The following is a 19,194-nucleotide window of genomic DNA, read 5'->3' as shown; positions in this document are numbered from 1 at the left end:
CCTTCAGAATTAAAAAAATAAAAGCAGTCTGCTGTTTCAGTGAAACAGTCAGTCTATGAAGGCTGGAACTACCATATTCTGGATTGATACAGCTTCTGTTGCTAGAAGAATCAAAATTCATTAGAAGCCTTTTCAGAAGAGAACTTGTATTAGCCTTGTTTGTTTGTCTTTAGAGCAGTCACTGACACCAAACAGCAAGTTTGAACAAGAAAAATTACATTTGTCCCGCTCGGGGAACTAAGCTTCTCCCACCCGCCTTCTGTGCTGACAGACAGGTAAAGATCTTTCTAGGAGCAGACCAGACACTGGCCTTGCTGCCAGGGATCACTGCTCTACCAACTGCAGCACAGTCGGTCATGAAATGGATGAGAAATACCCGTACAGAACTCCTGAAGCTCTTCCTGTCTCCCAGTTTGAAGTCCCAACACATCACATGCCTTTCCTGAAGATGTCCTTTCCCCAAAAGGTACAAACATCACATGTGGCTGTCTGAGAAAAGAATGCAACCACACATCTGAAATCTGTTGGTGCAAGAAAGCCATCTAAACAAACATTTTTGACTACACTTCAAAAAATAAGCTAGTTAGAAAATCATTAATTTAAGAAGACACAAAGTAAAAGCTGAAAATAATACTAGTCTTAAGTGACATAATAGGGAAATACACTGCCTTGTTAAGAAAAACTGAAGAAAAGCACTTGGGATTGAGATAGCTATAAGGAGCTAACAGCCTGGGACATATTCTGACAAGTCCTACCACACAACATGCACAAGAGGACACATGAAGTTCACTCACTTGTGGACACCATTAGATAAAACACCTTCCATTTCAGCTCTTCAGACACACAAACACTGCTCTGTGTAAATGTACATATATCCATAGAGTCACTAGGAGAAAAGCTCTGGATTCCATTAAAAGCACAGGTGGAGCCCGCAATACTCTCGCCTTCTCTAATGCTGGTCCCAAGTTAGAATTCAAACTTGCTTTCCTATAATTTCTTAGAGTCACTGTCATTTATCAACTTAAGCTGCAAAGGTGTGCGTAAGTAAAGGAGTATATAAGGTGATTCTGTACTTAGGAAAATGCATCCCTGTAAAACAAAATACTATATACACAACAAATTTTTTTAAAAAATTTAAACTCAAGATTAAACAGACAGCACAAATAATTAACTTTTATGTAGAACTGAAGTTGGAAAACTAGATATGCATGTTAGCAAAGCTTTTGCAGGAGTTACATGGAAAGAAATGTAATGCATGGGGCTATCAATCAGAATGTTTCCTAGTCTTTTGTTTTTCTCAAGCCATGATTTGAGATCTTTTATTGTTTCTCTCATTGTAGAACTGCACTGAAACTTTTCCTTCCTTCCATTTTCCCTTCTGTTTTTCCTTTAGTTATCCCATCAGACAACTTATATTTTCTACTTTTCCTTTATTTTTTCCTACTGTTTTGGTGGATTAAAACTAAATATTTCAGAAAGAAGTGTCTGAATATTTCAAAAGACAGGTAGAAAAACCTCTTCAGCAAAATTCAGGATAAACACGACCTCGCAACAATTGCATCTAAAATAACACATTTGTATTAATAAATTCAGGTACTTTGGCGGGGTGCTGGCTGTGAAGAGCTTTGACAATCACAGCATACAATCTGACAGCAGAAGAGATTCTGCTTTAAAAGTTTGGTCATTCATTTAATACATATTACAGCTACTGTACCAAACTATGCTAAATTTAAAACTTAAAAGTTTCACATAAAATAGTCCCTTATGGGTAATAACAGTGTATGAGGGTTTTTTAACAATATGCAAATTCTGTGCTTATTGTACTTTACCAATCCCATAGGAATAAAGTCTACTGGTCCTTTTTGGATAACTTTGAAGGAATGGGAAGTTGAAGAAAATAAATCTTTTCTTTTAGTAGAAAAAAATGGAAGGGGGGAAGTATTGTACCATGTGTGCAGCAAATGTTGCTTAAAGGAAATTTTAACTAGACCTGGCTAGTGATGAAAGTACATTTATAATTCAGGATTTATTATAATAGTTTTGAAACACAAATAATGCATTTAAAAGAACTTAAAATACAAGTTTGCTACCAAACTGCACCTGTTAATACAGAAAATCCATCATTAATAAGGTACTGAGCTATATTTAACCAAGTTTTATGACCCAAGAGATATATTCAAGCAATAAGTGAAAATACAAGTACAAATATTTTTTTCAGTAAACCAAGTCAGATTTGTGTTTCTATTTTGTATCATTAAATTTGTGTTAAGCAACCGAATGTGACTTCATATCAAAACTCATCACCATATTAAAACAGTTACGACACATAGTCAGAGTCTAAACCCGCTATTTAAATTGCACTTTAAAACTGTAACAACAATAGAAATAATTATTTCACAAATCTTTACACTCAAGAGTTAAGATGCAGTTCTGAACATATGTTCATTTAACTGAACAGGTTAAAAAAACTACCAATTCAAACACTCTTCCCCGGGGGAAAATAAATCCTAATGTAACTAGCAGGATAGGCTACTCATTAAAGCTGAACTTGGACAAGTTCCAGAATAAATTTAAGGAAATATGAACAAGCAAGTCTTGCTGTGTAGTGGCATGGAGTGAAAATGAATCTGTCCTAATTAAATGATTTTTAAATACACTTTGGTTGTACCCAGTTTGCTGACAAACTGTAATACAGACTTGCTGAAATATTTGGATAAATCTGGCGTACCATTAAAGAAAATAGTTTTCCTCACTGTTTTTGAATGAAAACATGAATTGGTCCTTATTATACACCATGCATAGGCACCAAGATAACCAATCCATGTAAGTTCACAGGTCTGCTATGAAATATTTTCAGTTTGTAGACTTTAGGAACAGCAACTCATTCTTTTAAAATCAACACCTCGGAGTGATTGAAAGAATATAGTGGTGAACAGCTGGCTCCAGAGGTTTATATAGAGTCCCCAACTGCAAAGCTGGAACCTGCAAAATGTTTCCAAAAATTTAATTTTTGTTATTACTCATATCCTGTACAGTAAAATACGATTAGTTCATTTTTTCCAAAATAACAAAACCAGTAACCTGCTACTAGAACCCAGCAAATGTGCCTTAGACGAACCTGAACGCACTTTAAATGCCTAAATTATTTCAGTCAGCATTTGCACACCTTTCCTCTTTGGCAAACAGAAAATGTATCCTGCTTTTACAGGCAACATGAACAACGGCTTCATCTACATACCTACCACAAATCCATATTCCTACCTAATCTGATCTTTCATATGAATTTAAAGAAAATTACAATTTTGATGCTTTTTCTTAACATTTAAGCAACTATGATTGGGTAAGGGCAACAGTGTCTAGCAAGTAGCTATGACAAATATCAGAACTCTGAAGAGAATGCACAGGGATAAGAAGAAAGGGAAAGGACGTTAACCACTATGGTCTTGGAATTTTAATTTTTTAAAATGCAAGACTGAAGTCACTACTACTCACAATAAAAGAGTCATATCACATGTCTGCACATGCTACCACAATTTTTAGTCTTCAGACAGCAACATTTGAGCTAGATGACCAAGTTCATTATTATCAGAAAAATAATAATGAAGCCTGCTTTGAAACACTGAATTCCAAAAACATTTGCAAAACCGATATCTTCAAAACCTCTTCTGCTCTTGTACAGGCTTCACTAAAGGCTGCCTGATATATCACCTCTTAATACAGGTGAATTTTCAGCAGCTGCCTTTGCCACTTATTTGTAGGAAACACTGCTAACCACACAGGTCATTACAAGGGAGAAAACAATGAACTTCAAGATTCAGCAACTTATTTCAATTTTTAATGAATTAAAAAAAGACTTAAAATCATTTAGTTTGGTTTGTTACATCTGAACATTAACAATTATGAACATTAGATTTAAAATTATGATCATTACATGTGAATAATAAAACTGGTTTGTGAAGCAACAAGGAATTAAGCAGCAGTGCCCTCAGTGGAATGGTTATTGTAACTTTATCTGCTGTGAGACACCAAGAGAAAATGTCAAAGGCTGCAAGAAAAAACAAAGACTTGGAATGTGAGGGTAGGAAAGTCTTAATTTCCCCCAGCTTGAATCCAGATGCACTAAGTGACAGATGAGTCTTTCCACCTACTGGATTAGAAGTTCAAGAAAGGTGGAAAGAAAGCAGACTGTCCCCACTTCCAGTCAAGTCATTGCCTGTGTGCCTCAAAACGCAACAAATTTGAACTAAAAATCTGTTGATACCAGTTAGAGATAACACAACAAGTGGTTGCGTTTTCAGACTTTTGGACACTTGATAAACTATGGTGGCTGCTGAAACTGTAATGCAGGAGCATATTAAACCTGCAGCTGTATTAAAGAAATATATTTGGGATGTTTAGATCAAATTCAGCTCACTGGCTTTGGAAAAGCTCATCAATGGACAGTGGAGGTCAGTCACAAATTGCTACTTCTTCCTTCCAAAAAAAGCCTCCTTTTCTAACCACCAGTTGATACTTGTCTTCAGAAAGAATACTTTAAGTGATATGACCAATAGAAAAAAGAATAAACTTCCAAGTTCTCTGCTCTGACATTACAATACGAGCCCTCGGTCTTCTTTATGTCCTTACTATGTATGGTTAGCTTTACACACATCATCAACCAACTGTACTTTGTGCGTAAAGTTATATCTTTGAAGAACTGTATCTTCAGAACTCCACAAGGTGGTGGGGCAGGGGGTGGAAATGGGAAATCAAAAAACAAGGGATAAGAGACTCTCCTCATGGAATGCAATTAATGCCAGTTCAGGACATTCTTTCTTTAAATATCTTTCTTCTGCAAGAAGGTCTATAACTTTTTTTACTTGTATCTAGGAATTTTAATGTCTATGATTGTTGATAATAGTGGGGACAAAAGAAGGGATATGGCATTGGTTGCACTGTGTCCAAGGATATAAAAATATAAAGGCCATCAGGAAAAAAAAACCCACACACCACAAAAGCCCACGCTACTCATTACAGTGAACAAAACACCCAAAAAGAAACAAGGACTTTCTGCAGGGGACCACTGGTTTGATGAAGGTAGCATGGAGAGAATCGTACCAGAAGCAGAGCACTTTTACATCTACTATTTTAGTTGTGTTTTGTATCTTTTCAGAAGAACTAGCTCCTACTCAGAAAAGCAGCAATGCCAAAATAAATGCAAACATTATCATTTACCTCCTGTTTCCGTGGGGGTTGGGGAAATCAGCTGGAACCTGGAGATGACCAAGATCACCAAAACCACCAGAGGTAACCAGGTAAAAGTTGCTAGTGGCCATAAACCTCCTAACAGCAAAGACCTATATTTACTAAAACAAAACATGCGCTACGTTTTTTTTGTAAATCCAGTATCACTGCTTTGGATACCACGGTGTAATCTCAGTAGCCACGGGGGTGAACCAGGGTTTGGGGAACTGCCTTCCCCAGAGCAGCCTGCACTACTGTCCAGAGAACCAACCTCTCCCTCTACCCTCCCTCTCCTTCCTCCTTCCCCCTTCACGCACTCCCAGAAGCAGCAGCAACAGCCATTAAATCAGTCCTCTAAATCTGCCATATGAAGCCATTTGGTTGCCATTAGCAGGTAAAACAGGAAGCCAAGAAGGCTCAGAAACATGCTGGCGCTCAGTGGAGAAAACAGCACTGACAAACACAGTTGTTTGCTGAACACAATGCTGCGAAACAGGAATGGGACACACAGGGACATCCACACCTAACCTAGTGTCGTCAGGGGAATGAGAGCAATGCTGTGCCACCCCAAAACAGGCAACTGCCCCCAGCATCCTCCCCTGGATGCAGAGGCAGGAGCAGCCGCCCGCACGGAAACCATCCCACCTGCTGGAAAACCACAGGGGCAGCTCAGCGGCCAGTACTGCAGGCCTCTGCTAGAGATTTCTGCAGAATATAGAATACAATTTTGAAGGACAGACTTTTGTTTAATCGCTAGGAGCACAATTAAGGGGTTTTAATATAGATTTCTCTCCAATAAGCTCTTTTAAAATTGCACTCACTATTTCGTTTTTAAGTTACTGTCGAATTACCTTGCTAATTTCCAGTAGAGCTGCAAAATTTGGCATCTTAAATACAAATTAATTACGTCCAACTAAATTTATTTCAAAACATGCAAATATTTCATTTCTTAGTCTATTCTATTCTACTAATGATTTCAAGTTTCTAACTCTTTTCCTTCCTCAAATTTGCAAAGATTTTCCTCTTTGCTCTTTATTACAATATTGTGGAAATTATCAAACATGTTTGAAAGTTACATAAACATTATTTACAAGAAAACAGCCCAGCTCATAGGCCCTATCTGTGGTGAGGACATGATATCAGAAGCTATTTAAAGAAAACATTAAATCTCAGCAAATGCATACTACTTCTACTTCAAACACTACAACTACTGTTAAATCTAAATGTACCATCTTAAGCACCGACTATGACATTGACTTCACAACATTTTTTCCTCAAGAATAATACAAACTTAGAAGCAGATTCTATGGATATAGGGTTTTTGTGTTCAGTTTTGGTCTATTCATTGTCGGTCTCATTATGTCTGTTTAATTACTTAAAAACCACACAAGACCTAGTGATTCTTCAAGACCAAAGTTATCACGTACACACACTGAAGAAAAGATGCTGTCAGTAAAACACAATGTGAGAAAACACACTTCATTGCTGTAACATAAGTACACAGCCAAATCCATGATGAATGCAAAATAGAAGTTGTAGTATAACAAATACATATACTTTCAGAGCAAGAGATTAAGTCAGTTACAGCATTATAACAATTTCATTTTCCCTTCTTTAAAAAATTAAAAATACAAAAACCAGATTCTAGGTTCCGTCATTCTGCAAGCATGTGTATGTGTATGTGTATATTTCTTGACTATCATGCTTACCAAATATATTTCCTTCTATCTGATTGTTCATTTTGGAATCTGTCATTAAACTCCAATAAAATGCTAGTTCAACATCAGCAAAGAAAACTAATTTACATTAAAAAGTGTACTTTTTCTAAAAAAAGAAGATATGTTATAACGAACAAAAATTCTGATTAACTGAAAAATGATTCCACAGTTCTTGTATTGTCCTAACCACCATAATCCTTTCCATTTCTTGCATAAATATCAGAAGCACCTGCAACATGTATAACTGATTTCCAAATCTGTTCTGATAAAGAGATTTTATTCTCAAAGTTTTCTGTTTAAGGGCCTCATCCCACATAAGCCTGACTTCAGTTCTTCATTATTCTTTTTTTGCTCACGTTGCCCTTTAACATTCTCATCCAAAACATGTCATACTAACAATTCCTGTTCAGAAACTGGGAGCTCATGTCCTTGGGAAGATGAAAGCCCAATGGAATTCAGACAATGTCGACCGAACATAGAGGCCCAATGGAGGTCCACACATTAGCATGTGTTCAATACAGTACCTGTTCTTCAGTGTGTACAGCTGACAGAGTACTTCAACTTATTTCAAAAGGTGTTGCTAAGGAAACAGTTTTTTTAAAAATAATAAAAGCTATGAACAACTAGGATAAAAGTGTTGAGGAAAAATGGTGAGGGTGTTTCTTTGTACACAAACATCCTGATCTATGAGAAGGACTATTCCCATAGAAGAGAACAAAAAAAGGGACACCTGAGTCCCAGAGGGAAGAAGCATGAGGAGCACACAGCAAACAAATGATGCTGGACACAGGACAGTGCGCTCTTCTACCTAGAAATGAACACAGATAAAGTAAAGCTGCTAAGGTATTACAGACAGCTGAACAGGTGAATATGCATATAAGCCTTTATATCTGGTTTAGTTGTTGCTCTGAGTGAAAATAAATGTAGGTTGTTGGTTTTTTTTTTTAATAAAATGGGTTTTTAGTCACCATTTATCATGGTTATCAGATTTAAATGAGTGTCACATTAACATGCTTGCAAAAAAAAAGTGTAAAATTCAGGACTACAGAGTTTTTAATACCTCATTCCAGGTAGAAATGAAGCTTTACCACTTGTGAGTGACGCTCTTCAGAGCCAAAGAAGGAAATGCTACAGGTTGTCCAAAAACATAACAATGCTCCGTAAGTGTAATGAATGGAACCATAAAAAGATAAGCAAAAATCAGCAATTCTATAAAGATTGTGCAATAACCATATCGCTTATTCAAGAAGCCTTTAAACATACAGCATCAGTGAAAGAGAAGTATTTGGTACACAAGATGAATAATACAATTTCAGAAAGATAATTCTACAGGGAACTATACTAGAAGTCCAAATGCATGAGAGACAATCTGATTTTTTCTTCAAGTTACTGTATTTAACAACTACAGATTTTTAAAACAGTCTCTCCAATCCTATCAATGCCCATGCAATTTTCTTAAAAGCAAGATGTAATGAAAAAAGTGAAAAGTAAGAGAACAACTGTAACACTGAAGTACTCTGTGTAATGACCACCACTTGAATGGGGCTGGCTAGCAGGATGCCACCGCAGTCACCCTCCATGCCCTGCAGTTTCAGGATGCATGTTTCAAGGTTACATCCTTGATTTGCCAACAAAGCAAGGCCAAGCGCAGGCTCCAACGCCGCCCCCTGGCCGCACACACTGTTTACCTGCTTGCTCGCTCCCTGCCAGTTTGGGGCCACAGTAGCTGGCAGTTGCTCAAACAACACTAAAGGGCCCAAGCATACCAAAAGCTGTACCCGGGCTGAAGTCTGACCACATTCTTTTTAGCTTTATGTTTTTACTTTTTCCTCCTATTGGGAGTGGAAGGGGAAGCTACAGGTAGGCATATGGATATTAACTGAGCCACAGGAGGCCACACGGCCTCAGGGCCACGGACAGATTTCTGGAGTGTTCTATTCGGTAGTCTGGATGCCCCCTCAGAGACTGTATTTCTCTTTGTGGTTCACAGATACACTTAAAAGCGGGGGCAAGGGGATGCCACCAAATTGCAGGCAAAATCCTGAAGAAATAAAAGGACAAACACTGTGTGAAGAATTGCCACCAGTGGATGTTTCCAGACAGAGTTTACATGGGTAAAGCCTCAAACAGAATATAACTGAAAATCCTAAATAGGCATTTCCCACAGACAGAGGTAACACTAGGAGAAACAGAATTTCCACATACATCCAATATAATAGGAATATAAACTACAGATTCAAATTTTCTTCAGTATTTATAATTCATAACAGCACTTCAGTTATACGACTGTCAGTTTTTCATACTCTTCACCAGTCTCAAGTAAATGAAAATGTAGCTTTAACCCTGAAAATCCTACACATTTTGAAATAAATACCTTTTACTTGTTTCTAGTACAAATGTCAGCAAGAACTGATGGCAACAGTTACAACAACCAGGATAAAGTATTCACCATGTGCAATCACTTTCCCTGGACAGATATTAGTTAATAGGATTAATTTACTTTCACTGAAGAGCCTTGACAATTAATTAGTCTAAATAACTACCGTGAAAAAACTACAGATGACTGACCACTCGTTACTGTCAACTCTGCTGAATTTCCTCCTCGTGGACAAAACTAAAAAAATGCGACTGCTTCCAATTTACATTGATTAAAAGAGCACTTTTAACAGATTTGCTGAATACTGACTGCCACATCTGCTGAGAAGCAGGAACATTAGATCTGAACTAGATTTAAAAAAATAAAATTGAACTAGAGGTTTCCAACTGAAGTTAATTTGTTGTCACACTAATCAAGCTGCAAGCCATGTACTCAGAAAGTAAAACCCCTCCCCTGGGTAGAGGGTTGTTCTTGGTAACCACAGCTCCTTCCAGAACAGTGCAGTTGAAATGTACCCCAAAATGTTCATGTTGAAGCTTGACACATTAATATCACTGCAGATTAGAAAGTGTTCCCCACAAGTTCCTTAAGCATCTTCAGCCTTATATACAAGCATGGCTTACTTTAACTTTTATAATGAAGATATGTTAACCATGTTATCAATGAAAAAAACATCCTAATAAGACATTAAGTGACCCTGTAACACTGTTCACAATTTGCTATGATACATTGATACACCCACTCCTCAAAGACATACAATAATCCAGACTTCTGAAAGCATCAGATTTGTTGCTCACAAAGCCATACCGAAAAAAAACCTACCAATAAATTAAAAAAAAAAAAAAAAAAAAAAAGAAACACCAGCTAAAAGACCATCTGATTTAGCATTATGCTCTTCGATGCATTTTGTAGGCAATGGCAGAGAAGTTCACAATGCCAAAGCAGTCTGGTAAACTCCCTACGCTGATTGTTTACATCTGAGGCAGTTCTGCACAACCAGCTCTGCAAAACCCAAGAGAATGACTGTTTCTGCCTGGTTTTGCATGGCCCATATCACTGGCATATCTCAACAGTTCAAACAGGTTTTCACACATGCTAGCGCTAACTCACATGATGCTGACGGGGCTGAAACCCTCTCCTGTCCCATACACTGATGGCATCTGTTCAGGCACGCAATCGCAGATCTTTTCAGTTTGGAAGGATACCCTGAATTTTTATCTGGCAGTTATATCCAATTACTGACATAACTAATAGTCACAACTGAATGCTACAAAATTAGTTTCATGTGTTTTCAACCTGTTTCTGCTTCTGAGCCAGGAACCAAGCATGCCCCTCTACTGCCCATGTGAAACACAATCCCTATGCAATCTAAATTGACATTATTCTTGATTTACTGCGACTAGTGGATAAAGCAGGCTGCCAGAATCAAGACTCAAGTGTCAATTCATTGGAAAACTTCCTAGACTTACGATCTAATGCTCACAGTCTGTGGATACCTGGCTCTGTGTTTCCTTCCACCTCTTACAAGCAGAATCGCACTGAACTGCCTGACGGCTGCACCCCATGACTCTCTCACAAATCTACTGTGATTTCTAGTTCTAAGAAGAGCCACCCCACTCAACACGCTCTGCAAAGATGTTTCAATCAAAAAAAGTAACAAAAGACAGATAGTTCACCTGATCCCTTGCTATACACTTTTAATCTGCTCTTCAGTAAGCAGCAAATCCTAAAATCTCCTACTGTCATCACAGTAGTACCTTGTCAGTAAAGGCCATGTCACCAGGAACTAGTTTCCTTGCTAAAAACTTCTTACTGTGCAAGAAGTCAGATCTTCAGCTACTGCACCGCTTGGGGATCAGCATGAATTGCTCTCACTCTGGTCAATTCATTCTGATACCACGAAATGCACACAGGGATTTCAAGATGACCCATAAAGCAGCCATGAGCAAGTGCACATCCTGACTCATACTGGGACTTATAATGACCTTACTGGATTTTATAATGAGTCTAACTATAAATTCTGTCAATAAGAATACAATTGTATGGCATAGCACCACATGGCTTTGATTAAGAGAGAGAGGTTTGCCTTGTAAGGGATACATGAAGGGAAAAAATGGAAGCTGTATAAAAACACAAACACCTTTACAGTAACAAAAGCTTGAGCAGAAACCTAAATAGTGATAACACAAGATCTTCCAAATCCTCAGTTTTTGTAATGTTAACATGGAAGTTAGAAATTAAAAATGCTAAACCAAATTATGTGTACAAAGCAACCATTGGCAACTATACAGTAAGTCCAAACAAAACCTAGGAAGTAAACTAAAAAACCACAAAATGCTGATGTTAAGGTTGCCAGCAATGTTTCTCAATATCATGGTATAATAGTTAGCCAGAAGGAGGGTACAACCTAATGTACCAATCCAATGTAAATGTAACAGATTCTAGAGACATAGTAAATATTTACCTTTAAGTTAAATATGCGTTGAAATACTGAAAACAGCTATATTGTATAAATGCTCTTGAGGGTTCATAAAAACAAAGCCTACTGAAAATACACATATATATTCCACATGAGGATCTCTGTATCTAGATTTCTGTAGTGATATTTCAGTACTGTGAGGACACATATTAACAAAACTGTGTCAGGACTGTAATCCCAGCTTTCAGAAGCTAAACAAGTGACATATCATCTCTGGGCAGCTGAGGAACCCACCATATGATATACATGACTTCCTTTAACAGCAGAGCAAGTTTTACATTGACAAAAGCTGACAAAAGTTTAATGATTCGCTCTTCAATAAAAGCACTGACAGGAAGAGACTATGCCAACACAAATCAAATCCTATGTTGTCAAGAATCTCTACTAGTCAGAAACTGCTTGACAATATTAGCACACTGCCTGTGTTTAATTTGCAATTTATTTCCTAAGAGGGTATCTGCAGAGAACAGTCCAAAAACAGTCTCTCAAAGATTTTTCTTTTTTGTTTATCAGTAATTATCCAGACCTACTTACAAGTTTTTATTCCAGATTTTTGTTCTGATAGAGTAACAATTCAAGATCAATCAATTAACTGATCTCTACTCTCTAACAACTAAAATGCAGGCCATGAAATCCTCTAGGATACTCATTTAGCCAGCAAGTCCTCAACTAGTTCATAAAAGGTTCACTCACACTCAAATTTAACACAACCAGCTATGAGCCAAGCTTGTGCTGGTGCTTCTTTACGGACAGCAAAGCAGCAGCTTTGCTCTGGTCTCCAATCTCAAAATGAGGAAGAGGAGACACATAATCAAGGAAATGGACCCTTTGAAAGTAGACTACTGGATTAAGAAGATGAACAAAAAGGGGGCAGGGATAGATCACATCATCCACATTTATGATGTTATTTCAGTGTTTAAGAGTCTCAAAAGCTGTCACAGCTGGAGACAAGCAGCGAGAACCCTCCCACAGACCTGATAAAGGAACATGAGCGACTGGAACACTTGCCACACAAAGGGGTTTTAGAGAAGACAGCTCAAGAAAAGAAAGGCAATAAAATAACACACATAACTGGACCAATACGTAGCTCAAAATATACAGACAGCACACCTCACTATCAATCCAGATATCAGAAAAATAAAGGCAGGCTATTGAGAATCTATATTCTTTAATATTACTTCAAAATTCTCCAGAAGTCCAATAAACTGGTATTTTACAAGTGATAGAGGGTTAAAACACTGAAGTGTCTTACACTGGATTACCTCATCTGTTACTACAGCCATGGTAGCCCAAAAAAAAAGAAAATAAAAAGAAATCAGCTAATTCCTCTAAGATTTCTGTTTGGCAATAAACATTCTTGTCATTCATTCTAGGCTTTTAACCATATTCTGCTAATTCTCAGTTGTTTTTAGACATCCTCCTGAAAGCTTTGAAAGCTGCTTTACAATCTGGCATGCAACACTACATAAAGTATGTTGTAAAATATTGACATGAACATTGTATTTTGCATCTTGTTATGCTTGACAAAAACAAAAGACCAAATGTTTTTACTTTTGTACAAAAATCGATTAGCTATGCAATTTTAAAATGTTCAAGACTTAGTTAACTAGTGAGCCTGAGCACATTGCTTTTCTAAGAAGAAAGTGTATTAACTGAAATTAAAACAGACATCAATCTAGCAGGCAAACAAAACAGCACTTTTGTAACATTTATGCTAATTTACTGGAATTTACTCGGCTGATGTTGCTGAAGTTTTCTCTGTTAAAACATGCTACCAATGTTTACCAACTAGTTCTAAAAAATAAATATTGCAACAGTATTTTATACACCATATACATTTTGAGATTATTATGTTGAAACTAGAAAAGAAAGCTATTCTACTGATTTATGTCAGAAATAAAGCTGAGATTTTCACTGCTAACTCAAAACATACTACCTGAGGGATTCCATAACAGTTCATAAAATGTCTTTGTTTTTAAAAGGTATGGTCTGTGGTATATATTTTCTACGAAGAAACAGAAGAACACATGTAGCATCAGATGTGTGTACTTTAAGAAACTCTGGAATGTGAAATCTAAAAATCCAAATAAAGCAGGTGGTATAATTTAGGGGAGAGGACCGAATTTAAGTTTAATGACATTACCAGTTTATCCTACCAGACTAATTCTCACTCACTGCATGACTTCAATGAAGCTCTCAGTCCTCATGCTGATTTCGATTTAGTTCAAGTGCTATTTGATGTGTTTCATCTGGAGTTTTATTCACTTCAAACTACACTTCATTTAACCAGGTCGCTGCTGTACTCATTTGTTTTTCTACTTTATTACCCGCAAATTGGTGTTGCTTAGTTTAGATAAATTGTTGGAATACGTTGATTTTATATAATGATTTCACACTGTTAATAAATAAATAAGCTTCAGAAAGATATCACAGAAAAAAGCGAGAAAGCTACTAAAATTATTTTAAAATACACTCGACTACAGTAAGTGCTGGTCTCACAAGATGTACTAACAAATGCTGATAGATCATTTGCTATTTTAAGGCAGGACCAATTCCCAGCCTCCAGTCCACAAAACTAATTCGCATTTTTATTTTTCTATGTTATTAGTCTACCATATTCTCTTTTCCAGCTGGGGACACACCATAATACAACATATTTTTTAAAGAGAGAGAGAGAGAGAAAGATAACGAGCAAGACAAAGCACGAGAGAGAAGCAGAGAAAGCACAAGAGAGGGAATGCGAGTGCAGGAGGGTGAACACACGAGACAGCACAGGACGGCAAGACTGGAACAGCGCGCGTGGGAAAGCCTGAGAAACCGAGGAGGGAGCAATAGCCTGAGTGCGGTGAGCACAGGCACACGCAAAAGAGCACAAGAGCGCTCACGAGAGAGCACCAGCACTCAGAAACCATCAACTTAGAGATGGTAGGTTTTTTTCCAAACATTTTCCATCTCTGAAGCATTTTTTTTGGTTTGCACAACTAACCAGGGGTTTTATAATGTACTAAATAAATTTAAGTTCAGCATTAAACATTAATTTATTTCTACAGTTTACTAATAAGGACCACTAACCAGAGCTTAGTGTTAAAAGCCAGGTCATGCCAGGAAAGGCTGTCAATCCTAACAGTAGCGAAGTACTCATTATGCATTATCCTGGTAACATTTATTCTCTTTTGCAAAACGCCACAAGAGAACAGAAATTCATGTGAAGTGCTTAGTACTTCTGTAAACTATTGATGGAAAATACAACAAAGTCAATTAGGCTGCTACCACCTGGTGGTGTGCTGATTATGCTAAAAACATTTCATATTTAACATTGTATCACAGCTGGTGAGAAACAAACTAATATATTGTATATGTGACACTATAAACAATCATATGCGTAGGGGTTTTTTTTAATAAACTATTAAACTTTCACGAACAAATGACTTACAAATTCGCTATACAACATACAATATTTGAAGACGAAGTATTTAACATGTTAACATGTTTTCCTGTTATCTTGTCATTTTACGCAAGATTGTTTGTATGGATCTACTCAGAGTAGTATCACAAACAGCTACTGCTCAAAATGAGAGATAAAGGAAACTAATGTTCTGTCCAAAGAAATGCCTAAATGCACTTTCTTGAAGATATTTGTATTAATACAATTTATTAATAAAAGCTATTACACATTGAAATTTATGACCACAAGATTTAAGCTGTAGAACTAAACTGAAATACTAAATTTCCACACCATTAAAGTTTTTTTTAAAAAAAATAATCATACAGCACAGAATTGTTTTCAGAAAATAAATGTTTGCATTTAAAATCTGAACTACTACAAACAACTTCATACCTGATCACAATGTTAAAACACATTTTCTGGGGCTGGAGTGGTTTGGGTCGGTGCTTTTGTCGTCCCTATTTGTTGCTTTTTATTTGGTGGAGTTTTAAACAGAAAGAGCTGACCTGTTCAGTCAAACACATCGAGTCTGCCAACAGTATGTAACTTCAACTTCATATCCACTCAAGGGAAAAAAGGAAACTTGTTCACAGAATTCCACAAAGACTAGAAGAAAGCTATTTACTACAGCGCTTGTGTAGCCTCTTCACTCAACTAAACAAGGGCCTAAAATATTTATTATCAGCTATCCTAATATAGAAACTAATGATAACAGCCTTAATAGTAGACTGTGATAGAAGAGACAGAGAAGTTTAAGGATATATATGGAGCTCAGTCTTTTTTAACTATTCATTAAAAAAACAAGAGTAGTTGAGTACATATTATTTAAATACACTGTATGTGATTAATGCTCACCAATATTTGGGAAACTTGATCAGCTTGCCATAGAGAGCAGTACTGAATGAGGGGATAACTGGAACAGGGAAGCAGTACAATCCTTTACTGTCCAAACAAGTCAGTGCTGCTTGAAAACCAAATACCTGAAACAAATTAAGTTGGTCAAAGTATATACTAAAACATGATTAGATCACTTTCAAGTTAATTTTATAACAAACACATTTTTGAATACACTCAAATATAAAATAAATTTTGTATCATTTTTAGATAATTGCTTTCCCCTCAAACACAAAAATAACTAGAAAAATCTACCTAAAATAATGTCCCAAAAGGAATATATATAAAAATATTTTCTTTGCTCAAATATTAATGATGCTTTGCTGAATTTTTTTAAAATGCCAAATTATAATTTATCAACTAAACTATATTACTCTATATCCTTTAAAACTGCAGATTGCACATTGCCTTTCTTATAAAATAAAATAATATTCACCAAAAAAAAAAAAAAGTGGTATTTAAGGAAATGAGAAGCTTCCCTTCAAAGGTTTTTTTCTTAATAAGAGCACCTAAAGAAAGGTTCATCACAACTATTCTTTATGACTTTTCTGTGTTCAATATGGAAGAGAAATGGTTGTAAAATTCACCATTTAACATGGTGTGTACCACCATTCACATAAGAACAGAACACTTTGGTCTACATTAAAGCTAACAAAGAAACCCTATAAAATCAAAATTGAAGTCCTTGTTTTGCAAACACTGATCAAACATCTGCTAAGAACTTAATAGAAAAAAATGCCCTCAAACTGAAAAACATACAGATGAGTTGCAATATCACCATCTCAATCGCTTTAAACACAACAGAAAGTAAACACGCCACCCAGAAAACTGAACACTTGCCATGCAGTTCTGGGACAGAGCTGGTTTTATGCAGATAGTAAGAATTTCATTGTTTAAATATCTATTAGGGTATCTATTAATTCACTGCAATCTACATGTTCTACAAGCACTGTCCTAGAAGAGAGGAAAGGTTTCTTTCCAAATTATTTTAACTCCATCTTGCCACAAAGACCTTGGGGCTTTAGTCTGTGCAGTTTCCTCATGTGAAGTTCTTTGTTCGTATTGCAAAACATTTGGCTCAGGTCAGAGGCAGCGATCCCAAACGATGACATTCTGTGAAATGTGTTCACTTTCCATCCTTTTAGACAAATTGAAAACTTTCTCTCAAGAAACCTGCTAACACTTAGGATTATCCCATGCTCATATTAACTTTTTCTCAGCACACTGCAATAAGAAACAGATCTCCAGCGTTGTTTTACCTTCAGATAGCAGTGTGAGTAGCAGTAGTGCAGCAGGTTGTCAGAGGGCTGGCTGAGGCTGCTCACTGTGTGCACCAGCTGCTCGGCGTACATGGGTACTGAGTGTTCCACATTGACTTTATCCACCAAAATTCGCACGGAAGGTAAAGGCCGCAGGGGCTGGAAGCTTGCAGCATTTAATAGTCCACTTAAGTTCTAGGATGGGGCAGGGAGGGAACAAAACAACACATGCAATTATTATACTACCGATGTATTATCTACCATATTTACATATTCTTACCACTCCCTCACTCAGAAGCAAATCTACATGTAATATACTGTTTAGGGATATCATAGCCTTGTGGTCATTATAGTAGAAATCCTCAAATCTTTTCAAAATAATTTCACTGAAGTCTGAAATTCATGCATAAACATTTTATCTGGAATTGTCCTAGGTGTAAGTGCTGGGGAGCGGGCAGCAGGGAGATCAGGGGCTGCCCTGTGCCGGGCCCACACAGTTCACCCGGTTCCACCCAGTGCTGCAGCGGCCCCACCACAAGATGCCGCTGAGCCCACTGGCCAAGCTGGCGGCACCTCTGTGAAAACTTATTTAAGAAAAGGCAAAAGCACCACACAGGCTGAGAGGATGGGGGGGTAAAAAGTGAGAAATGGCAACAAAAACAGCAAGGTCAGAGAAGAAGGAGCAGGGGGGTAAGGTGGTGCTTCAGGCACCAGAGCAGATGTGCCCCTGCAACCCACAGAGGAGACCACAGTGGAGCAGGTAATTCCCTGCAGCCTGTGGAAGAGACCACACCAGAGCAGATACCCACACTGCAGCCCTGTGGAGAGCCCACACAAGAGCCAGTTTTTCCTCAGGGAGTGTGGGAAAGGCACAGGGTGGAGAAGGGGAAAAGCGTGAGGAAGAAGAGTGGCAGAGCAGAACTGCTACAGACTGACTGCAACTCCCCATTCCCCAGCCCCTGTGTCGTGGGGCTGGAGAAGAGTGAAGTTGAGCCTGGGAAAAAGAAGGGACAGGAGAAAGGTCTTATTTGATTCTTGTCTTTGTTTCTCACTATCTAAATATATTTAAATTGGCAAGAAATTTATTTTCTGTAAGTTGAGTCCATTTTGCTCGTAATGGTAATTGGTAAGTGATCTATCCCCTCTTTGTCTTGACACATCCTATTCTCTCCCGCACATCCTGTTGAGGAGGGGAAGGAGAGAGTGGCTGGGTGAGCAGCTGGCCAGGGTCAACCCATTACAAGAATACACAAAGTCAAAATATTTGGTTCTTTAAAATATTTGCTTACATTTTTAGCACTCCAAAGCACTATCACCATACTAAACTCATGCTGATCTAACCTTTATATTGTCATATTATGTATTCAGAGTCATGCCAGACATCTCAGAGACCATTCAAAAAATAAATATTGCAATTTTATACATTTTTCATAGTATCCATTAAAATCAAGTACTGTATCCAGTACAAGAAAGATGTGGACATATCAGAAAAAGTTTGTTGGAGGGCTACCAAAGTGGTTAGGGGGGATGGGGCACGAGCTCTCTCTTGGGAGAGAGACACAACTGGAGTCACTCAGCCTGGAGAAGGCCGTTGGGAGATCCTGCTGCTGCCTGCAGCTGCCTGTTGGGATGGGACGGACCAGAGGGGGCCAGACTCTTGTCAGAGGTTTCTGTACCCTGAGGAGTGAGTCACAATGGACACAAACTGAAACACAGGCAACTCCAAGCACATCTATGGGAAAGCTTTTTATGGAAGCTCTATCCTTGGAGCTAATTCAGCACTTGACTGGACAACACCT

The 19,194-nt window shown here is 37.6% G+C and overlaps 1 protein-coding gene across 7 annotated transcripts in view; it reads right to left on the bottom strand.

Annotated features, from left to right (window-relative positions):
- The window catches only part of VPS13B (vacuolar protein sorting 13 homolog B), a 449,295-nt gene that overhangs the window by 357,646 nt on the left and 72,455 nt on the right, over positions 1–19,194 (bottom strand). For all 7 annotated transcript variants that reach the window (XM_065054087.1, XM_065054081.1, XM_065054083.1 and 4 more), the window contains exons 15-16: positions 17,396–17,590; positions 16,098–16,222 (exon numbers count right to left, since the gene is read on the bottom strand). In XM_065054087.1, the coding sequence (XP_064910159.1) occupies positions 16,098–16,222; positions 17,396–17,590 (320 nt within the window). The remainder of the gene's footprint in view (positions 1–16,097; positions 16,223–17,395; positions 17,591–19,194) is intronic.

Source organism: Columba livia, chromosome 2 (genome assembly GCF_036013475.1).
Source record: "Columba livia isolate bColLiv1 breed racing homer chromosome 2, bColLiv1.pat.W.v2, whole genome shotgun sequence".
Classification (NCBI taxonomy): domain Eukaryota; kingdom Metazoa; phylum Chordata; class Aves; order Columbiformes; family Columbidae; genus Columba; species Columba livia.
The sequence above is the reverse complement of the archived record's forward strand: the minus strand, read 5'-3'. Positions and strand labels throughout refer to the sequence as shown.